The sequence below is a fragment of the Colius striatus genome, chromosome 7, assembly GCF_028858725.1.
Source record: "Colius striatus isolate bColStr4 chromosome 7, bColStr4.1.hap1, whole genome shotgun sequence".
Taxonomy (NCBI): domain Eukaryota; kingdom Metazoa; phylum Chordata; class Aves; order Coliiformes; family Coliidae; genus Colius; species Colius striatus.
Genome location: NC_084765.1, coordinates 6,022,660 through 6,046,807, shown reverse-complemented (window position 1 = coordinate 6,046,807; position 24,148 = coordinate 6,022,660). Strand labels below are relative to the sequence as shown.

Here is a 24,148-nt window from a genome sequence, read left to right as displayed (position 1 = left end):
GGTTGTGGGGAGAGACTGAGTCACTAGTTACATATCAGCTAACTATGGATCTTTTAAGAATGTTACTCTTTTCAAATATTGACTTTTTTATTGCCTCTCTTACAATTGCAATGGGGGAATTTAAGAGCCCCACAAAATACTTTATCATATAATTAGTTTATCAGTAAATTTTGACCTCTTACATCAATCACTATAATGCATAACCTCCACCGAGACAGAAACCAGATGTGCGTGCTTCTGCTTTCTTCTATATGGTATATACAGCATCATTAGTGCCTATGCTACAGTTCAAATTGAATTCAGCAAAAAGCAATGGTCTTACCTCCCTGGAAGCAATCTGATATTGCTGCAGGCATAAATCAACATTTTGCTGATTGACAACTCATGCTCTTTCTTACTCCTTTCTTGTTGCTGTATGGAAAAGGGTGGAGTGTGATTTGTGAATGCAAAAAAAATCCCTTTAATTGGTAGGAAATTAATCAGTGGGAAAAAGAGAACTCAATTTCAAGGTACATGCGGTGAGGTAGGTGTGCAGTGAGGCAGGTATGCAGTGACAATGGCACCAAGAGGCTCAGTTTGCTGAATTAACCAACCCAAAATCTCCAGAAAAGGGCCTGCCCATTTCTTCCCCATGCAGCTTTCCTCTTGAGTGCCACTCATTTCTAACAGAATCACAGTCATTAACCCAACACCACCATGTCCACCAAGAGGAGTGACGCCCATACAATGCAAGTGGGGAAAACACAGCTGCCCTTGAGACAAGCTGGAAGATGTCCTTTTTCAGGCACAGTGTCCTTTTCCTGAGGTCACCTGGGAAACATCAGGATATCTGATCATTCCATCCTACATATCCCACAAGTTTTGAAGGTGAGGGTTTATATGTACCTCCAAGCTCACGGTACATCTTGCGGACAAAGGAGTGAAGCTCCGGCCAGGGCAGTCTCCGTGTGATGACTCTCAGTTGCTTTGCAAATACCTCATGGGCCCAGTCTTTTGGGGCTCATTCATAAAAAATTATCCTTGAAGTCAGGGTCTGATTGAAAAATATGGAGCCCAACTTGTATATGCATTAAAAATCCAAACAGATCATTATTTACACTACTTTTTCGTTTTCCCAGTAATCAAGCACTGGGCTGGTAATAATCCCCAAAGGGCTGATTATACCAGCAAGATACAGCAGCTCTCTGGCCACACCTCTTCCCCAGGAAAATCTCCACAGCGGGGCAAAAGGCAGAGCAAAATGAGAATTTCAGCACACTGGAATTGATGGTTCACACATTCTTAGCAGAGCAGAGCTGAAAGCATGTACCATAGAGCGAGCATTTGTCAGGTGGTCTGTAACACGCTTCCCTTCCAAAATGAAAAGACTGGCTCTGATTGCAAGCAGACTTTTTTCAGAACATGTGCCTTCTCCTTTGCTCCTGAGAACCAACCAGCAGATGCTTCAGTGTTTCTAAAGCCTGATACTCGCTGCTGCTCATCTGCATGTCTAGTGTACCAGGAGAAGAGTCCTTCTTCCAGGAACAACATGTGTGTCATGTATTACATTACAGCTAATTAAAGTAGCCTCTGCTGCAACTGTGAAACTTGACTGGTAGATCATCCAAATATTTGCAGACATCATCTTATGAATACAGATATTGAAACTGTGCTGTCTTATCACTATGCAAGAAAAAAAAAGGGCTGTTGAAAACATGCCATCCTGATGGAATCAGGCACTGACTCTCGCCCAGTTGTACCTGGAAAGCTGAACACTGTTGTGTAGAGAAGTCCAAAACAGTGAAATAAAATGCACAAGGTAACTGAGCAAGTTCTGGTTATGATCCTTGTGTTTGAAGCCACACTCAAACATCCACTCGGCAGTGTTGCCAAGAGATAAAAGTATATTAGAGTGGGAAAAGAAATGGCTGATGGATTCCTAATGGCAAAATTTGAGTATTGTGGAAATAGTCAAGCAGGAGCTGGCCTGAAGAGCGACCTTTATCAGCACCGATCCATCTAACAGCAAGAGCTGGGTACCATTCCTCAGGCCCAGCCTGGTAACAAGGACTTTGAAAAACCATCTGCTTGCTTGTAAATTGAGTAGATTTGGACTGGAAATCTCTGGGATAAAAGAGGTAGAACCTTGTCTTCAACAGCTCAGAGACACTTTTAGTTGAAACACGTGAAACCAAACCCCCAAGTGCAAGAAGGATGGTAATGTGGTACTTGAACATGATTTTTAAAGAACTTCTTAAAGCTGCAAAGGATATTAACCACCAGGATTGCTTCCCTTAATATATATTAAAAGCTGTTTTATATGGAAGGCCTTAGGTGTACTCAGATTTCAAACGCCTGGCACATTTTATTACTTTACTGATCTAATAGATGCAGGTGTTTCATAGGAAAAGCACAGAGGGAATCAGCCTGTCTGAAGGCAGCAATGGGTTGCACACATTTCTCCTGGTGTAAACAGCCACAAGTGCACTGAAGTACATGGGCCTTTGGCATTAATTGCAATTAGGTAGCAGTCAGGCTTTAAAGTGTACAGAGAGACTTGTTTCAACTGACTCATTAAAAAAAAAGATGGAAAATCTTCTTCTGAAGATCGACTGCTTCCCATTTTACCAGTGAGGGGACCGGGGAGGTTTGAGGTGAGGCCACAGCAGCCCCTACCAGGCTGGAGCAAAGCGTGTGCCTCTCCATGGCTGCCTCTCGAAGTGGGACACGGCACGGGGTGCAATGCTCCTCCGATACACGCATGTGCTCTTGCTCACAGCAGCCTGCCCAGCCGGGGAGCATGCCATCTCTCTGTCTTTACCAAGATCAAATGGAGCTACTCAATCAGGGGATGCCATTATTGCCTGCACCATGCAATTTCCACTATCAATAATTTACTGTATTTGCTGCACAGGCAGAAGGGGGAAACGGCAAGACTGATTTTTGACAGGGCGGGGGACGGAAAACCACCCCGTAGCAGCCGGGCGGAGCCGAGCCAGGCGTTTCGCCCGGGATCCCTCGGGCACCGAGGCCGCCCCGGAATGCACCGGCAGGCGCTGGCGCGACGGGCGGCTCCGGCGGGCGGGCCCGGGCCCGAGCCCCGAGCCCCGGCCGGGCAGAGCCGCCTCCGAGCAGCCTGGATTGAGCACCCGCGCCCGCTGCGCGCCTCCAGAAAGTCACCGGTGTAACGTTACCTGGGGCGCTCATTAATAAGCAATGCCTGTTATTATCTTGATTGCATTCTTAATAGGCAAACTACGGAGAGGTCAGCGCGGGAGCGATATTTAAATGGATCGGGCTTGCTTAATACCCGCCGGAGTAAACCAATATCCCGCGGCGGGCGGGCGGACCGATCCCCTCCAACCTCCCCCTCCCCGCTCCCCACCCGGCCCGGCCCGGCCCCTCTGCACCCTGCCCGGCCCCTCCGCGCCCTGCCCGCTGCTCGGGGGGCGCCGGGGGAGCGGGGGCCGGGCCGGGCGGGCGGGGCGGGGGCGGTGGCGGCGGGGCCGGGGCTGGGGCTGGGGCTGGGGAGGCGGGCGCGGACGCTTTAAGCGGGACAGCGCGGGGCGGGCGCGGTGCCTGCGGCCGCCGCAGCCGCTGGCCGGAGGCGCCCGCGCGGGGGGCGAAGCCGCTCGGTGGGGAGGCGGCGGGGCCGGGCCGGGAAGCTCCCGTTGGGCGGCGGGTGTGGGGGATCCATCTCCGCTGCCCTCCCGCCCTTCATAAAGCTTTGATGAGACACTTGAGCCGCCGCCTGTGTTGCCGGGGCGGCGGGAGGCGGCCGGTGGGACTGGGCGCCCGGGAGAGGATGTGACTTCCCGGAGGGGACCCGGACAGGCTTTGTGTGGACGACGAGGTACGCGGAAACCCCGCCGAGAAACTTAAGGGGTCGGGCGAGCGGGCGGCTGCGGGGCTTGAGTGGGCGCGGGCCGGCGAGAGGCGTCCGGCGAGCGGGAAGGTCGGCGATGGCGGGGCGGGGAGGGCTGGCGGGCGCTCCGCACCGTTTTATTCCCACACCTGTCGGTCCGGCCGGTGCCCAGCGGGGCTTTTGTTGGGGTCGGGCCGGTGCCCTCGGGGGCAGGAGCTGCCCGCCCGTCGGCGTGAGGGGCAGCGCGGCGCCGAGCCGGTGCTTGGCGGCGGTGGCGCTTCCCCCCGACGGCGGCGCGGGGCGAGCGCAGGGCGCTTTGTCCGCGTGGCGGCGTCCTGCGCGGGGCGCGGCGGGCGGCCGCTGGGCGGCGGGCGGCGCCCCCTGGCGGCGGGCGTGCGGCGGGGCTGCGGCCCCGGCCCCGGTCCCTTAGCGGCGGGGCTCCCGCGGCGGGCGGGGGTCGCGGCGCGGGCGGCGGGGCCCCGCCGTGGGTCGGGCGGGCGCGCAGAGGGACGGGCTCCGGGCAGCGGCAGCGGTAGGCGTGGAGAGGGCCGTGGCCGGGCGCGCTGCCGTCAGGGAAGGGAGCGATGCACTTGTTGAAGCTCAGCCGGGGCTGGAATGCGAAACACGCCGGGCACTCTCACCGGGATTCCGCTGCCGCGGCGACTTTGTCCTCCACCTCTCCCACCGTGTGCGTCTCGGAGGGTGGAGAGCAGGAGCTCAGCGGCGGGAGCGGCGCGGGGTCGTGCGTCCGCGCTCGGCGATGCGAGGGGAGAGGCTCGGTCCCGCCCGCGGCTTTGATTCCGTGGTGGTGTGGAAAACATCCTCCAGCCAGAGAGGAACTGGCGTTAGACGGTAAATGCAGTTGGCAAGGGTTTAATTAATACTCCGGATACATCATCCCACTGATGTATTTTTTTCTTTTATAGGATTAAACTCATAAAATGTTAGAACTATGGGGCAGACTGGCTTTGCTGCTTTATTTTTAAGAGATGCTATTAGTATCTTGGTTTGCACGTTATGGTTAAAATACGTACTTTTCCTTTCAGTTTACTGTAGTTGGCTGTTCTGAGGTTATGACTATTGCGAGATCAATAATCATTACTTATTTATGTTTCTAGTAACACGGTTCTAATGAATGCAAAGAATCTATCCTGGTGATACATTTTTTTCAGCAAGTGTTTCTGTAATCTTTAATGCATGGTGTGATAAGTACATAAAATGAGTTTCCTTGGTCATCTTCAGACACAGGCAAAGTGCCAGGCAACAAGTCACCTGCTCACGGACAGAGGCAGCTTTTGCGTCACTATGTTTGAGTGGCTGTTGGGTGGCAGAAGCAAAGGGTTCCCTCTGTGCATGCTCCAAATGAGAAGGTCATGGTATCATCCTGCTAGATTGTGTCTGATAGCGCCTTGATGCAAATCAATGTCTCTGCTTGCAGAGCAAAGAAAACTTGACCTCAGTGGTGCCCAAAGTTAGTCCAGGTGTGGCAGAACAGAAGCAGGAGAGATGCTTGTGTCTCTGTCCAGGCTGTGACTCTGTGGGTTGGCATGTGAGTGGAGGCAGTGGCTATCAGGGGATGTTGTGGCTCCCTGTGTGCGGAGCAGCGGGGCACTGCCTCTGTAAACCAGCCCAGGCCAGGGACAAGGGAGAAGGCAAACCTTGACATCCCCCTGCCTGCCCTGGGAGCAGCAGGATAGAGTGCTGTTCCTCACCTGAATCTCAGGGCAAAGCAATGGCTCAATTTCAACTAAAATACCTTGAAGGAGCCGTTAGACCTTTCAGCTATTTATTTGACACGACCAGATAACAGGAGCTTTTCCACAGGGCTCTGTAACTCGCAACAATTTTCTGCTGTAGTACTACCACTTAATGTTCAGCTTCACTGAACCTCAGCTGGGAAAACCCATTTGTAAGTAGTGTGCCTTCTGTTCACGTTGCCAGTGCTCGCTGCTTTCCAGAGCTGCAGGGTAGATCCTGTCGTTATGTGGCTGTGAAATCAGGGTAAACCGGGTCAGAAGGATCAAGAACACTTTATCTGAATAATCCAGATATAACAGTGGAAGAAAATGGGAAAGGACTCTTATCTTGGAGGGAGCAGGGCTAAAGGGAATAAAAAGAAGTTTAATTTCAGGCAGTGTGCTTTTAAAGACGAAGGCATTATGTTGTAGTGTAGTGCTATGAGAGTACTACAATATGTTGGAATACTACGAAATGTAGTGCACAGATGCAAAGGGTTTTAAAGCCTCATTAAAATGTGGAAGAATATCGTGGAAAACAAGGATCTGTGTTTTTGCTTAAAAGCTTTGCTTATAGGAACAGCGCTGAGCTGAAAGTAGCTGCAGTTAGAACTCATTACCGTATCTGTAGCATTTTCTGCAACTGTTATTTTCCTGTTACAGTGAAGAAAACACAATGTTTAGCTCTGATAACAGTTCTCTGCCAGGGTATAGGTACGGGTCACAAGAAATTTGGGAGCAGGAGACTCTCTCATCCCTTCTGTGGGTAAGCCTGCACAAAGATGAGAAACATTTCACTTGAGTTGTGTAATAAATGTGGTTCTATTTAAAAATAAATAAAGAAGAAAGTATTTCCCATCTCTGCCTTCATCATTTGTATAAAAGGCTGAAATGTTGTGTTAAGAATGTGCCCTGTGCCTACACTAGAAGTCTCACGTTAGGCATTGTGTGAATTGGTGGAGGCTCCAGGAGAAGAGGATATATGCTTTTAATAGGCTAATTGCTAACTTGTCTTGACCTGTTTTCAGGCATATGTTGTGAGCGCTTGGTTCTCCTAAATAGCTAAAACGCTGCTTAATTAGGCAACTCTCAATCATTTCTTAGATCAGTTCATAAACTGGCATTCTTGGTAATGCGTAGCTGTGAACACCCTTTAAAAGGAAGCTTTTAAAAGCAACGAAGCTAAGCTATTTTTGTGTATTGCCAAAATGAAGTGGTAACTCAAACTACTACCTTCAGTTCCAGCTAGGAAGGTGCTGTGTGTAACAACTGCTTTGTTCCCTGAGCTACAGCATTAGGAAGCACTACAGGTATGTACTGAGCAAACTGCCTGGCAGAGCAGCTGATATTGGGCTGGTACCCACTATCAGTCAGCTCACAGATCTTACTGGTTCCCTTTCTTTATCCATACCCATTATTCAAGTCTTCTCTGTGAGTGACTTCTTTGGGGCAGATTGTCTTCAGTTCCCGATAACTGACAAGGACTCCTCAGTGCTCTTGTAAAACAAACAATAAATAACAGATTTTACTATGCAGTGTATACAGGGAACTCTGCCATGGTGCCTGAAACTTGCACGTTATCAACGTAAATCCTGCTACGTGATTTGAAAACACTACAATAGACAATGTCAGAAGAATGAAGTTACTAGGAGTAACCATGATACTATGGCCTGTGTCCTCTGATACTGTCTTACTATGGCCATGTTGCTTCCAATTCCAGGCTCTGAGCACTCCAAGGAGGAATGCTGTTTCTAGGAGTTGTCTGTGAAGAATGGAACAGTCATATGTTTAAAGTGCAGGTGATCTGTAGGGTCAGGCACATCTTTTCCTCCTTTTCAACATTCAGGATCCAACTGTTAGGTAACAATAGACTGGTGGAGTTTAGCTGCTCTACCTGATCGTAACAATCGACATGGGGCAGTCTGAAACACTGAAGATGCTACGGACCTGACTGAATAAGCAACAATCTTACCAAAAAAAACCGCCAACCTCATCTCAGGCACAATTTCTACCCTTTATAAATTGCCAACAGAGGTTTGGCTGCGTTGATACTGTTTTGATGCGATGATAATCCTTTAGGAACATTGATACTGGTGGTAGCAAAAGTCCCATTGCAGCAAAATTTAAGCATTAGGAATGGATACAGCTGTCTGAAGATGAGTACCATGGACAACCAGAGGAAGCAAAAGGAACCTTCACTTAGTGCATTTTCATGCCCTGGTGACAGCTGCCGTAAGGCTGTTGTATACTCTCCTTGGTAAGAATATTGTATCTTTCCGAGAAGTCATTTTTTTTGAAACCAGTTAATTAGAACAGTTATTTCTGGCCATGGCATTTGTACAGAACAGAAGGCATGATTGTTCTTATGTTTGTTGCTCCGAGTCCTTTGATCGACTCGAAGCTCTCGATGCTTTACGCTATAAATTACCTCAATACTTTGGCAGTTCATTTCTTTTCTTGTGTACTTGGTTAGGAAAATGCAGAAATCCTTGTGACTCAGCTTCAGACTACTATAAATTATGAAGAAATGGGGGAGGGCAGGGTCACATTTCAAATTAGGAAAGGCAATTCTAGGAGGATGGGAGGAATTTTGGTTGCTAAATTTGAGATAAGCATCTCTCGGTATCTCAAAATCTGAGCAGCTACCGCCACCTAGAGATGCCCGAACCAAACATGCTGCGGTGGCTGGCTCTGGCAAGTCAGGCTGCTAATCCCAGTCGGTCTCACTCCGCAGCAGTCAATTTAGCGTAAGGGTTGGTTTTTTTTTTTTTTCTCATCTCACAACTGAGGTGGGACCTGCCAATTTTGTTCATGCGATGCACGTAACTAATCCTTTCTGAAGTCTTCCGTGTGTGGTTTATGCTGGTAAACGGGAAGCATAACTTTTGGTAAGTCATGTGCTAACTGAACTTTTGGCTACACCTAAAGAAATATTTGCAAGTCAAATTTATACTGCCTTGTCGGTGAGACTTGATAAGAGTGTCCAAAGCTTGCACCAAAAAAAATGCAGTGTGGAACCAATTCCTTGAGGATTTGAGTTGAGGTGGCTGGGGGTGTTCCCCATCCTGTCATTGAAGTCTACTTGGTAGGGGCTGTCCTTTAGTAGATATTTGGTGGAATAGAAAATAAAGTCTGATTTTCTTGTTGTATTGAACTCAACAGCTTTTAGCTTGGTTTCACTAGACTTTATTTTTCCCAGTTTCAAAACTGAATATTGAAATTAAGCTGGGTATTTGGTGCTACCCCAAATCTATTAGTATGGAATACACTCCCTATTTCTGGCCCTTGGTTCTTAGGGTAATATTTCCTGTTTTATTTTTGAGCTCACATCTTCTGATTTTCGTTTTTTTTACATCAGTGTTTGGCTATAGCAGGTTCTTCCTTGGCATTTGAGAGAGAAGAATAAGCACTGTTCCCTATTTAATTTGGAAAGTCTTGCTTATAAAGAGAAACAATGTGCCCTTTTTACCCACTGAACTCATAATCTCGTGTACAATTACTTCGGTTTGACTCTTACACAGTATGTTTCAGGGGCTTTTCTAATAGCTTCTAGTTTATGGCTGTCAAATGCCTGGTGAGATAAGAAACCCAACACAACTAAACCTCAGTGGGAGTAAACTTTCATCTCACAGAGCCTTGAAAACACAAGACACCAGCTGATCGCATGTACTGCATGTCTTTGCACATGGTGGTTTGGATGGTTCCAGGTGGTGGTTTCTTGAGATGTTTAAAATCGTAAAGTATATCAAGGTAAATGCTTAATGTGTGCAGCTTCTGAGGGAACAGTGTTTCCCTGCAGGAAACCAAGAAGCTGTGATACAGGGATATTTGCCATTCGATCTGGAGGCAACTGCAAACTGTTTGTACCATATCGGAGTGTGTGAGAGCTGTTGGACTGATCTAGAGTTTGAAAAACTACCCTTGGCTCACTTGGAGTTTCCCATCCAAACTCAGCCTTTCCAGTACATGCACCAGGCTACAGGTAGTCCTGCAGTCTTTGCAGGCATGTAGCAGAGCAGGAGGAGTCTGGAAAAAGATCAAACTAGGTAAGGTCTTGAGTAAAATACTATTTTATGTTCTTTATTAACTCAGCATTGAAAAGACTTAGACTCTAGGATGTAACTGGAGTTAAGGCTGTATCAATAAGGACAGGACTGAGTTCCTCTATTATATTTTTTCTTCCCCAGAATCCTGTAGTACATATCTTTTGAGAGAGTTAAGCTTAATCTTGTGTTACGTCTAATGGCGTGTTGTGCCTTATCTAACGTGATCAAAACTGCTTTCTTTAAACATAACAGCTCCTGGAGAAATGCAGTTTTGTCTAGGCCAAGGAATTAAAGGCTGTGATCTCTGGATTCCTTAGTCAGTTGTGCCATTTACTTTCTAAGCTTGGTGCAACATTTAGTATCCATATGGTTTAGTTGACCTTTCTTTACACTGGCCATGGCGCTCTCAGTGAGTGTTCAGTACTTGATATACTGAGATGAAAAGAAATGAAACCTAAACTTTATTCAAGAGATGGATTAGTAAGTAAACCAACCTCCCCTTAGTCATAGCTGTCACTGTGGCAGAAGCGTACGGACACTGCTGGGATGAGCGACAGGACTTGTTTTGCAGTATTTCTAGATAATTGTGCCTGCTGGCTGCCTGCATTAAGGCTTGGATCTTCACTTGCTATTTACATTCCTTTTGAGTTGATAATCCAGTTTGACTGAGCCGTAAATGCCAAGAGAGAAATGCTATTTGATAGAATTTGTACTGAAAGCCAGTGTGAATCCAAGGGGGAAGCAAAGCCACTAACAAGTTCAAGCTGGCAGCGGTAACTTAACCAGAACCCATGCCAGGAAACTGTGGTGAAGTATGAATTTGCTGCTGAACATCATGACCACCTTTTATCTTTATAATGGGTTGAACCAAAACTAGAAATAAACACAATCTGAAGTTCTCCAGTTTTCCAGATATAAACATTACAGTTTATGTCAATGTCACGACTTCTTTTTGCTGGCAGCTCATGTCCTGCAGACTGATGAAGAACAGTTTTTATTTTATGAGAGGCAAAGAAGGATGTTTCACATCTCATTACAACAGCAGGATACTTTCTGATATGGCAATGGCAAGTTGCTGTGAGGAAAAGCAGGTGCTTCTTTACATCTTCTTGCAGAAATACAGATTTTGTATAATGACTAGCAAATGAGTTTTCCCCATAAAAGCTAATGATTGTCACCTGAATTCAAAACAAAGAACAAAGGTGACTTCCTTGGAAGACTCATTTTAGGCCCTTTTCTCTCTCAGTTTTGCACTAATGGTTAATTTTGCTGCCTTCTGTGCAAAACTTTCTGGCATTGTAACTGCAAAACTAGCAGGAAAGTTAAGGATGATTGAGGATGTTGCAAAGGGGTAAGTCAATTCCATGTATATCCATTAAACCAACCAAACAAAAAAAGGGCAGAAATAAGGTTTAAGAATAAAGTGCTTGGTGGCGCAAGCCTCTGAAGAAGTCTTCCTAGGCTGGACCTAGATGCAACCTCGTGAATTGCATAGCCTCAAGCGTGAACTCATATCACCTGATTCTTAGTCAGTTTTGTTCGATGTGGATATTTTCAATATTTTTTCCATTTTTGCTTTACATTGTATGTGCTTTTTTTCCTTACTTTGATTCCTGTAGCTGTTATGAACATTATAGAACCTTACTTTTGGAGATATAGGGAATCATTTTAAGGATAGAGATGCTGTGAGAGCTAGAAAACACAAAAGCCTTCCATGTCCACTGGAAGTGAAACGCTTTGGAGCAAGCTTTCAATCACAAATCACCACCAGACCTGTTAGTATGCAGGTCATGCTCACTAGTAAATGACTGCAGGGGAAGTGCTGATGCTCTGCATATCTTGTGATTAGTCATGTTCAGACATACTCTGAAACATGACCTGTAGCTTTGTTGAGGGAAGTCCTGAGCCATTTGTGTTTAAACAAAAAAGATGCATCTGTGGATAGATGCATTAGGAAAAAAAGATGACCAAAACTCAATTATCTTTTTTTTCCTTTTATTGCTTTGCTGGGGATGGTGCTGCCACACTGGCTTAATCCCCTGTGGGCACTGACCATCCATCCATATTCCAAGTAGGCACAGTTTTGCTCTTCTCCATTTCATACAAATTAAGGCTGACCTCTGGTCCCTGGCACACTGCCTGGTTTGTGTTTATAGGGCTGGTAAATACCTACTTGTGTAGTAGTAGTTCTCCATGGGAATAGGGCTTTCCTGAATTTTTTAGCAAATTTGCTGCGGGTAACAGCCGCCCCTGGATGACACAGGAAGTTGGGTTGAGTTTCAAATCAAACCTCCTGGAGGTTTTAATGGTGAAGAATGTTTCTATTTTAACACTAGTTCTGCATTTCTTGTTCTTCTTTGTTATATAATGGTTGAGCCCACAAATTAGAAGCATGAGGCTAAAAGCTGAAGAATGAAGGAAGAAACAAAAAGCCATATGGCAATAGCAGGAGGTCCTGCCACCCCACCTTAGGCTCGTGACAACATGCCCTACATTTAACCTACAGTCAGGAACTAATTAACAACACAGATGGAAGTGAGCTAGCATATGTATTCAAAATAATACCCCTAAGGTTTTAATCAGCTGCCCTGCCTCTTTCTGGATTAGACATCTAAGTTACCATAGAGAGATTTGCAAAGTATGTGTGTGATAGACATGGTTAAGGCAGCCTTGTGTGGTGGCTGAGGGGAGGGATTGGGAACAGGGCTCTCATCCTCATCATCAACAGTGACTTGCAGTGAAATCAGGGCTAAGTTGTTGAAACCTCTTTCTGGGCTTCAGCATACCCAAAAGGGGAAAATGGGATTTCTTAGGCACTGCTTCTCCACTGAATTATGTTGAGATTCAGTATTTGCAAAGCATTTTGGAAGCTTTGATAGCATTTTCTCCTAGAAACATACAAGTGGAAAGTCACAGCAGCAAAAGTACCAGGTCTCTCTGCTCTTGCAGCGTCTAAGTGTGTTTTTTCCTCTACAGAACTACTAATTATCTGTGATAAGACAGCTCTGCTTTTGGTTTTGAATAGGATAGTGATTTCTAGATAATCGTGTCATGCAGAGATTTGGGAGCTGTTTTCACCAGACTAATTAGGTAATTTAATGTTTCTTACTGCAACTTTCTCTTTCCTCCTCCCACTCCCAGCTATTTGAAGAGAGACTCTCCTTCCCTGCAGGGCAGTGGGATCTGCTATGTGAAGGGACAGGTATTGAAGTTTTTCTAGAGAAGTGTTTATTTAATGACTGAAATCCTGTATACAAACCTCCCCTTTGGAGTTCAAGGGCTCTTACAGTGAGAACAGTACACTGGCAGTAAAGCCACTTTCCTAAGCGGGGGGGTGGTGTGTCTGAAACAAGACACCCAAGTGTGGAGGGAGGAAGGTTAGGTGGTGTTGGGCTGAATTTTGCATACTTCTGTTTATAGGCATGTCTGGGCTATTTATGTGCTTATATCAATGGGGGAAGGGAGGAATTAGTCTGCTACACCTAGAAAGCTTGTTTCTTCCTCTTTAAAGTGTCATTATTAACAAATATGCATCCATCCCTCAGGAGCCCCAAGTGTGAGGAAGCTGTTTTGCTGAAACCTGTCACATTTTTCTTCTGATGCATCTATTAGCCATAGTTTAAGTGTTGCCCCCATCTGATTTTATGACCACATAAATACTCAGTCACTTATGCAGCTGGTATAAATCTATGAACAGAGCACTATGGATTTGCAGCAGACAGTGACTGTGTCCACCAGAATTAGGCTCACTGGAATATGCAGCTTCAGTGAACCTCAACAGTTTCTGTGGAAATCACATCCCATGATGCTTCAATCTGCTTGTAGCTGGTGGCAAGTATGAAAAGTCATGACCCAGGTAAACTTAATTTTTAATTGGGCAGGAAAAGGACCCAATGTCTGAGTAATTCACAGAAACTGCAATGTAACACTCCTCTGTGAAAGAAATTACACCATTGTACTCTTGGGAGAAGGCAGGAGCTTGACAAATTAATTTGTCCTGTAAGGCTGCAAGTTTTTCTTTATGTCCCATGAAATGTTTGCACCTTGAGCAGTACAACTAATGAAGCTTATTTTCAGACACTTGCTTCTTTGCCAGATCCACCTCCTCACCCCTTCTAGCAATTCCAAACCCTTTTCCTCCGTGGGGCTTGTGAAATGAAAGCAACAATACCCAGTGTTGTAAATCTGTAAGTGGGTAAGCCATTACCCTGGCATTTGTCTGACTAAGGATGGAGGGAGTGGGGGGGAGTAGATTATTTGAGTGGGTCTTGGCAACTTGCATGCTAGCTACAACCTGTGACTCGGAAATAGTGCTGCCTGTCAAATTTGTATCATTCTATTGAATCCAGTTGAAGTTGCTCCCCAGATTTTTGAGATAGGTTAGGGATGGAGAACCAGGCATAGTGATCACAAAAGTCTTGTTTCAGCGTGAAACTGCCTAGAAGGTGGAGGAAAAAGGCTGGAATCTATAATGCTTTAAAATCCATACCGTGTTTCATTGTCATAGTGAAGTATCAGTGGTGGAACAGCTCTTCTTGCAAAGTGTTTCAGTACAGCTCTGTTAACACTGTTGGAAAACAGAGTTTAGTGATGGGCTTGACAGTATGAGGTGACTGGTAGGACTTGGTGATCTTAAAGATTTTTTTCCAACCACAATGATTCTGTGATTCTATGAAAAGTATATGTTATCTCGAAAGATAAAGCTGTTGTCACAGCAAGACACAGGCAGGGCTGGCTGCCCGGTGAGGTGAGTTAGATTTATACTATTTAATTGTTCAATACAAACCCATCATTATTCCATTAATGTAGATTGAAGTCGCTCTGTAAACTTAAATTTCTGCTCCTGGTCTGGTTGTTCCCACGTAACTTTGGACTCGAATACTCCCAGAAGCTACTCTGGCACCTCAGCATAGTGTAAGCTGTTATCCCTTGCCCCATCCAGGGAACATATTTCCATGAAGACACCGTGCTAACAACTGGACTGAGCATGTGTTGAGAGAAATCTGCACACGAGGGCGGGCAGCCAAAAGATGACTGATAACACCGCTAGCAAATGCAGGCATATTGTTAATACCTGTCAGGGCTCTGACAACAGGCATTTCCAGTTTCTGGTTCACGCGCATCACAACGTACTGATCTGCTTCGTTTCAAGGACTGGCTATGGCTCAAAGCAAGATATTCTCTTACAGCAATGCCACACACAGTCAGGGTCTCGGCAAAGGTAAGAGTCTTGCAACAAAAGTGTAGCACTTGCTGTCCTCCCTTACCCTACAGAAAGCACTGCCTACCCAAACCCATGGGTAACTGCTCCATCTGATGCTTATGCTTTTTAACCATTGATTTTCCTTGGCTAAGCTTCTGTTCTTGTTGAGTGCATAATGTTCTATAGGTCCTAGGAAGCTTGCCACTTGCAGCAGAACCGATGGGTGCGTAGGATGTTTTACATGCTGTTCAATAGTTTATAGGCACTCGTAAGATCCAAGCTCAAGTGGTACAGCAGCTTCTGGGTTGTTCCAGGGCTGCTGGACACATATCACAGCACAAGGGATCCAACTCACACTAGTTTGCACGCAACGTGCTCTGTTCTGTTCCTGCTCTCGGGTGCCAATTATCCTTGACTTCAGCAGGAGCTTCATGTGTGTCCTTGGCAGAATAGCTTAGTCCTGTAACGATTCAGCACAGATATTTCACACCAAAGAGCCGCGGTGAAATGGAAGACAAACCACAGATGCTGCTCAAAGGTCTGAGGTTCTGCCCTGACGTTCTTCCATGCACAAGTTGAGTTGGCGTGATATAAAGCTCTAGTGGCTATCGGAGCAAACTGTTTCAGAGAACGGTAATTATCTGCCTCTGTGGAGGAACCAGATAGTATCTTGGCACAGAGTAATTGTATCATGGAACGGTTTTGTGGTTGCTTCTCTTGTTTTGTGGGGGATTTTAGGTAGTCTGTTCTATAGGTGAACTTTCACAGAGATTGCCTAATGTCACATCTGAGTGCTTACGGTAATGGCACAAATGTATCTTGACATTAAAACAGATTAATATGGTTTTCGAAGCCCGAGGTCAATTTTGAGGAGGGAATTGCTAACGCTTGGGATTTAGGCTTGGAAGTCTTGTCCCTACTGCAAAGTATTTCTGGCATGGCAACAGAACTGTGGCACATTACCTTAGCCACGCTACTCCTGATGAGCACCAATGAACCTGCTGGTAGCGCTTCTTATTTGGGGAAGGCTTTCACTGCGTGCCTTGGTATTTCAACATGAAATGTTAGCAAAAAGACATTGTGGTAAAGCATAACATGTTTGGCAAAGTATGGTGGCATGTCCACCAGTCCCTTTTTGGAGCTGAGTTCCTTTGTTTATCCCCTGTGCCATGTGAGTGCCCTGTGTGCACAGGATGCCGCATAAACCGCTGGGAAGGCGGAATGTGTGTCACTGGCTCAACAACCAGTTCCCATTGTCAAAGTATAAAAATAGTGCACATCTGTTCTGTTCCATGGATGTTGCCTCTCTGAAAGCTCTAATACCATCTGTGAGCCTGGCCTGCTATTCCTTCGCTTGCGTATACTGCCAAAACTCGTCCTGCCTCTTTCCTGGTATGGGCAGAATGGGTTTGAGATCTGTGCAACAGAAATTCTTCTGGGAACTCCTTGCAGTCCTGCACTTGGCCAATTTAATTATCAGAATACTTGTAACAAGGAGACTGTCTGGTCTGCACCCATTGGAGAAGATGAATTCCCTCTCGGAGCTTTGAAGCAAGCATGCCCTTTGCATGGCTGTTTGAGTGTCCAGAAAGGTATGATGAAAGTCTGTAGGAAACCACTACATAGCTCAGTAAAAGATTAGGGATGTGATATTATGGCATTGTTATTTTGCCTTATTTTGGTGAGGACATGTTCTTTCCCACCTCTATTTGACAGGAGAGGTTATGATTTTTGCATGTGTTGGGAAAAAGAGTGTGATAAAACCATGGAACCCCGCAAAACCCCCTTGTAATGCTTTATACAGGTGTGTACTCCTCCAGAGCCAACGTAGGCATTGCTGGAGTTTCCTCACCCTCAGAAGCTGCACCATAGGCAATATTTAGCAACATAAGATGAAAGCAAATTTCTCATGTTGAAGTTGTAGTTTACAAACTACTCGTGAATTTGCTTGCTATTTATCTTAGTCTTCAGAACGGTTCTTAGTCTCTGCCATCTCTGGCATTATGTCTAAGTAGATTTTATTACCTCAGGGAAAACCAATGTGAGAATAAAAATGAAATGGGCTGCTGCTTCCCGACATGAAGCACTGACTTACAAGAATACAAATTGGCTGTGGGTGTATGTGTGTGTATGTGTGTGTATTTGGGGGGGGGGGGGGGGCGCTTTATTTTCAGTAATAAAAAGTAATTATATAGTTTGCTGCATAAATAGCTGCAAGGATAACCAGAGTGTGTCAGACATCCAGTTATGCATGTGTTAAAGGTTAATACTGTTTGTTCTCAGTACATTTAGTCTTTGCAAATCGTGTGCTGACATGTATCCCATCTCAGTATCTGTTCACACACTCCGGTAATGATGCGTAGAGCAGGAACCCATGCCTGTGCCATTCAGTACTATTTAGTAAATTGAACTTTTGTATAAAGGTCTTAGAAAATGGCAAGGCAGAAAATGAATGTCTTCTTGCTGCTAATTTTATCTTCTACGGCACACTCCTTTCTGGAGATTAAAGCGTTTTGAGTCTATTCACTACTGAAAGTTATTTCAACTGTCACAGCACATATCGGGATGCAGAAAAGCAAGTGCAGGTTCATAGCTGTTCCTCAGGTGCCTCTGCTGGAAATGCAACCTGTTAAGCTCCCGGCCTTCTGCCTTAAATAACTTAGAATAATGAAATAAAACAATTGACTCGTGAATCCTCATTAAATACAAATACTGAAATAAATAGCAGAGCTGAGTAATTGACTGCATATGTAAACTAGCTGTAGATAATTGACATGACCTTCATTTAATGAGCCTCCTTCTCATTAGTGGAGACGAGTGCCACAATTATGCGCCCTTATTCTAGCTGTAATTGTGTGGACTTCACTGACGTACAAACTGGGTCATGTCTTCCTGAGATCTGGTCTGTGGTGGGTGACCTCTTTTCATTGCTTTGCTATGCTGCATGAGAGAGGGATGTTCTTGCAGCCATGAGAATGGATGACATTTGGGAAGCTGGTCTCAGAGGTGATTTCTGCCAGACATCTTGTGTGTCCTGGGGGAGTTGTTTCAGGCTAGGTCTGAAAGAGGCTACCATAGATCTGTTATACAACTTAGAGGGTGTACACAACAGTTTATGGAACAGCAATTGAACCAAGATTCTCTCTCCTAGAGAAGTCTGTGATCTTTAATGCCAAGTGACATAGCTGAACAGGAGGAGTGCAAACAGGCTGCAGCTTTTAGTGGTTGTTCCTAGAAAGTGGTGAGTAGAGATCTGATCTTCCTCCAACTGAGAAGTGAGAGGATGAATACAAGATAGAACTACAGTTTGATGCCCTGTCATCAGTGATTTTATTGTGTATTTTTCTAGCTGCATGTCTGACTCAAACTGGCTGTGGCTACTCCATTTGGTCTGGCATTCAGTTGCACTGATGCACTCAGAACATGAGGTGTCAGCAAGGTTTTTCCAGTTAAGAAATACTCCACGCTGCTGAGCCTCCATGGGAAATAGCTACTTAGTCTGCCAGGACAGCATCAGGCATCTGGTGCTGTGGCATCTCCATGTCAGGCCTCAGAGCAGCAGCCATGCTCAGCATGCAAAGGTCCAGTACCCAGCTCAGTAATAGTATGCTGGGAAAACAGGAAAATACAGCTTTCTCTCATGTCCCCATCCAGTTCCACTTCCATGTGGGGTGGTGGAATGGTGACTGCCATAACCTGTATGGGGTTCAGGGTTTACAAGGCACTTCAATGTAACAGGACAGGCGGTATCTTTAATCTTTGCAATACGATGAAGGCTTGATAGTTGTGAAGCAGAAGAAAAGGACTGCAAGCTGCCATCCAAAGCATTCCCAATGACCTTTTTGGTGCTACATTGGGATATTAGTCGTGCCTCACTAAGAAGGAGGTGAACCGTGCATTCATGAGTCACTCAACAGTAACTGAAAGGTTGTGTGTTTCTACCCATGAAGTGAGATCTAAATCTTACTCTGCTCTAGCATGTTAAACTAGTAGATTTTGAGCAGCTGTTACTAGAAATTGCTATGGCCTAAATGAAGATATCTCCTAGGTGTTAAAATACTACTTCCTCGTATTAAATCACTTGATATTATTTTGCTGCCAAAGACAAGGACTGTGTGTATTGATCGAGTCACTATCAAGATAGGGAGAAGAATCTTTTCACGTCCTGCTCACACAGTTCAGCTTAGTGTAGGACTCATTCTGTAAAGAAGTAGATGTCTGATCTGTGGCTGCTTGCTAGCAATACTCTCTGTGTCTGCACTGCTAGAGCTTGCTTTGACTTTCTCTTTTACTGTCATAAATGGGAGGCGGAGGGGTGACTTTTAAGGAGACACCTTTTTGGGGAGGTATTATCAGTATGTTATGGGAATAATGGCTGTTGTTCAAGTTGTTAGTTTTCAGAGCCTAGTTGTACATTATCTCTTGATACCCACCTAATAGCGGTGGTTGTATGTCATCAGATGAGATGTAAATTGATAGCAGTTTCCTTCCTACATGGAAGGCAAAGTTGATTAAGGAAGGATTAATTTAAGGCAAAAATGTAAAGTACTGCTAGATCTGGTGACCACCCAGCCATTGGCAGAAAATGCTGAGGGCTTGTGGAAGTCAAGTGGTGACGTTTCTCTGCACCTTTCTATCTCCTTCCTTGCAAGAGAAATGACCATGCAAGTAAAGTTGCACAGCCACTATTATTCTTATTTCACATACCTCCAAGTTCATTGCTACTGTGAGAGGTAAACAGCCCAGTGACAATAACGAAGGATGAGGCCTGGTCCAGGAATCCTTCTATCCTTTCTTTGTTCACATATCTAACTTGAAAAGCAAATGTTCTGCCTCCACCTGGTGCACACAACTCATGGGTGCAAGCTTCTCTTTGCTTTGTGCTTGTCTTGGTGCCTCTCCTGTTGCACCCTCTGTTTTTTGAACTGGAAGGCCCTTTGGGGTACTCTGCACTCAGACAAGGTCTGTTCCCCAGAGTCAAGATGCTGGGTGGGACCTCTGGGCACTACTTTAGTAAAAATAACAGGAATTTGATTAGGAGCCAGAAGATCTGTGTTCTGTTCACTGCTCTGGTGGTCACAAATATGATGTGGCTGTTTGGGTATTTTTTTTCCTTTAACTTTATATAAAATACTTCTCACAAGAGGGAGTGTGTATGAATATTATTATTTTTGTTGCCTGTTCTGCTGGCTCTGCATTTGTATGCTAGCTCAGCCACCCTTTCTCCCTCTTGTCTTGTCTCTCCTTGTTTGATAAAGGAAGACTGATAGCAGTCTTCCTTGTGTTGTAAATCATCTCTGTAGTGTCTTTCTTCTTTCCCTTTGAGGAAGAAATCTGATATTCCTCCCTGTAGAATGTTTTCAAAATCCTAGGATGAAAAAATCTGCAAAATATTAATGTTCTGCATGGTTAGAGCAAACACTATGTTCCTGTGAGTCACAGATGTCAGGTTTGTTTAATGTTAATAAATCTATGCCACAAAAACACTTTTAAACAGGAAGAGAGATGGAGGAATGAAGGAAGAGTTGTGCTGGGGTGGAGAGGTTTCTTAGCCAAAGTCTTGTTTAGTGTTGGGGGAGGGGGACTGAGAGGGGCATGGACACAAACCCAAACACTTCCCACTCCACACACGCTTCATTAAGTAAACTTTGAGACCTACATTTTGGGCGCTGCCTTTCTAGTACATATTTTATTTCCTTTGTATGTATTATGATAGATTGTCTTTCCATGTTCGAGTCTTAAGAGTACTAGTTTCCCACAGCATACTTGCAGGAGATCAAGTAAGGCTTTTTACATAGCACCCTGTTGGCAAACAGAAATAGCACTTACTCCAACGAGCTCTGCCAAGTATGAGGTACTTCCGAATGAACTTCAAAAGCTCTGAAACAAGCATTAGCTGCTTCTTCAAAAATGTGAACAATGCCATTGCTGCTTTCTAGCAAGGAGAATTGGTGAGAGCAGGGATCGGAAGGAGGAAAAATAACAACTGGATGTGATGGATGTTGTAGTAGCACTTGGGATCAGACAGAAAATATAGCTCTCTGTCACTGCAGGATCTGGGGGGTGGTTCTTGCTGTAAGAGTACCTAAAGTGTGTCCTCTGCTTTTGAAGAGGAAACAATTTCCATCCTGAGGAACATATTCATCTGCAGAGACTTAGCAAAGTGCTTGAGAAGGAGCAGTCATACCAGCCCAAGCTGTTGGGACTGCTGATTCCAAGCCTGGTGAGGAATTTCTTACCAGCACACTCTCCTGGTGCTACCCCTCCACACTCCATGAGGACAGAGCCAAGCGTACACATAGTCCTTAAAGCATGGCCCAGAACACAGGCCACAACTTGAGGCAGAATGTGACAGAAGTGGGCAAACTGTTGTGTTTCAGTATGGCAGTAGGGCTGGTGATGCTGCTGGTTTTCATGTTGGGCTCTGGGCTCTAAATGGGTTTAAATAGATGCTTTGGCTGCTTGAGGGCAGGTAGTGTGGGACTCTAGGCAAGTACGGTATGGCCGTTCTGGTACTGTCATTTCAGCATGGCTCCTATCAGCCCTGTAATCCAGCAGGCCCTCTCCACGGCATTCACATGATAGAAGCAATCTGTCCAGCTCCAATTTAGTATGCTGTCCTGGACCATTTTCTTGTTCTATATTTATGCATACATACCTTCTACTTTTAGATGAGGAACTGACCTTCTGAGACCTCAGAATTATGTAGTCTCTTCCTGTGTTTTGAAGATTCCTTTCAAAATGCAAATGCAATTTATCCTGGTGCCATTCAGGGTTGGCGTGGGGTTTTTTTTGTAGATAGCACAAAGAAATATCTTTGGCGTAGAGAGATCATAAAAACCAAATATTTGTACTTGAAGTGGAAGACTTGCCTTTCATGCTTGTGAGGCTGCCTTTTATTGCACACATGTTGCATTGCTAAATAACAGTTCTTCTTTTGCTGTTACTTAAAATGGGTGTAATTGGTTGATAAATAATGAGTGTGCATAGGATCTAACCTAATATTTACTGCAGGAAGACTTTGGCACGTCAGAACTCTGACTTGCTGGTATCAATGTTGCCCAAGCTTCGGCGCGTGCTTTATCTGAAGCTCTAAATCAAAGAACACCCTTGTCCTGGTGCTTTATCACACACGGGTAATGAGTTGCGGCTGCATATGGCAGATCTCTGCAGAAAATGCATGTCTCATGACAAGTCAGGTGAATCTTGATTACTGGGTTCCTTGTAAGCTAAATATGTTTTCCCTTGTTCTTGTCCTTGACAGTTCCACCAAGTGAGAAGAGTGATGACCATCCTTTTCCTTACTATGGTTATCTCATACTTCAGTTGCATGAAAGCTGCCCCGATGAAAGAAGCGAGTGTAAGAGGACAAGGCAGCTTGGCTTACCCAGGTCTTCGGACCCACGGGACTCTTGAGAGCCTAAATGGGCCCAGTGCTGGTTCAAGAGGACTGACATCGCTGGCGGACACTTTTGAACATGTCATAGAGGAGCTTCTAGATGAGGACCAGGACATCCAGCCCAGTGAGGAAAACAAGGATGCAGACTTGTACACATCCCGAGTCATGCTAAGCAGTCAAGTGCCTTTGGAACCCCCTCTGCTCTTTCTGCTCGAGGAGTACAAAAACTACTTGGATGCTGCAAACATGTCCATGAGGGTCCGTCGCCACTCCGACCCGGCTCGCCGCGGGGAGCTGAGCGTGTGTGACAGCACGAGCGAGTGGGTGACGGCAGCAGAGAAAAAGACTGCAGTGGACATGTCCGGGGCGACTGTCACGGTCCTGGAAAAAGTCCCAGTCCCCAAAGGCCAACTGAAGCAATACTTCTATGAGACCAAATGCAACCCCAAGGGGTACACAAAGGAGGGCTGCAGGGGCATAGACAAGAGGCACTGGAACTCCCAGTGCCGAACTACCCAGTCTTACGTGAGAGCTCTCACCATGGATAACAAGAAGAGAGTTGGCTGGCGCTTTATAAGGATAGACACTTCCTGTGTATGTACATTAACCATTAAAAGGGGAAGATAGTGGATTGGTGTTGTATAGATTATAATGAGACAAAGTTATCTATTTGTATATATACATAACAGGGTAAATTATTCGGTTGAAAAAAATAATTTTATGGACTGCATGTATAACTGAAGTTTATACAGTACAGTGGTTCCACAATCTATTTATTGAACATATCCATGATCTGAAGGGGAACAAAAAAAGTCATTTGCGCACAAGTTTAAAAAAAAAAACAACAAAAAAAAACCCAACCAAAAAAAAATCCAAAAAAAAAAGAGAAAAAAGAAGCAAACGAAACAGTTGAGCATTCCATTCCTTGAGAACATTGTGGTTTGTCGCCGTTGCCAAGAATTGAAAACATAAAATGTTTAAAAAAAAAAAAAGAATAAAATTGCATGCTGCTTCAGTTGTGAATTGATGATAAACTGTCCTCTCTCAGAAAAATCAATTGAACCAAAACATTCCGTTTACATTTTAGACAGTAAGTATCTTTATTCCTGTTAGTATTATATCTGTTTACTGCTTTTAACTTCTGATAGCGTTGGAATTAAAACAATGTCAAGGTGCTGTTGTCATAGTTTTACTGTTTCTCTTTTATTTTTGAACTCCCATCAGATTGGAAAAGGAAACAACAAAAAAAAAAAGCGCCAACCATTACCTTATTCTGGATTAAAAACCAATTTGTTTTTTTGTATGTTGTGAAGGTGTCTGCAATAGCAATCCAACTACTGACAAAAAAATCCTAATAAAAAAAGAGGCAACTGAAAAAGAATGGTGATGTTCCACTTCACATTGTTGAACTTCAGGCTTAAAGACAGCACTTATTTAACTGTATGGCAACATATGGGGTTGTTTTCTTCTTTTTCTTTTTAATTTGCTGTCTTTTGAGACCTACATTTGCTTATACCATGTTTGTTTGTGTTTGGGTTTTCTTTTTTTCCTCCCCCGTTCCTCCCTCTGGAAGGATGTTGGTTGTGATCTCTATATATTTCACTTAACATACAACTGGAGCTTGTCACATAGGAAAGATTCTAGCAATGATTTTAATGGAATAAAAGACTCTGTGCTTGGATGAAATGTCTTGGTGAAGCACAAGAAAAATGTCACTAGAAAAAGGGTCTGGACAGGTGATAGTGGAACTGAAAGCAGGTTGGTCTTGGGACTGAATAGCTCAGCCAGTTAAAGGACAAATAACTGGAGTTGAGTGAGGCTATCCAAAGCATAGCTGGTATAGAATGTAGCCCTTTGCATCCTGTAAGTGAGTTTTGCCTTGCTTACCTCTGCCCTGACCCTCCAGAGCACCTCAGGTAG

At 44.8% G+C, this 24,148-nt stretch overlaps 1 protein-coding gene across 2 annotated transcripts; it reads left to right on the top strand.

The window, feature by feature from the left end:
- Positions 1-3,706: 3,706 nt before the first annotated feature.
- Positions 3,707-23,499, top strand: BDNF (brain derived neurotrophic factor). 2 transcript variants are annotated; one of them, XM_061999461.1, is made up of 2 exons: positions 3,707-3,832; positions 22,094-23,499. In XM_061999461.1, exon 2 carries the CDS (start codon positions 22,115-22,117, stop codon positions 22,853-22,855), a length of 741 nt encoding a protein of 246 aa, XP_061855445.1. In that variant the 5' UTR covers positions 3,707-3,832; positions 22,094-22,114; the 3' UTR covers positions 22,856-23,499. The 2 variants fall into 2 exon arrangements, with proteins under 2 accessions (XP_061855445.1, XP_061855446.1); XM_061999462.1 differs by lacking the exon at positions 3,707-3,832 and adding an exon at positions 4,453-4,696.
- Positions 23,500-24,148: the final 649 nt, after the last annotated feature.

Bases quoted from the DNA above. Each gene is read 5' to 3' on its own strand.
- BDNF (XM_061999461.1), top strand. From the start codon at position 22,115: ATGACCATCCTTTTCCTTACTATGGTTATCTCATACTTCAGTTGCATG.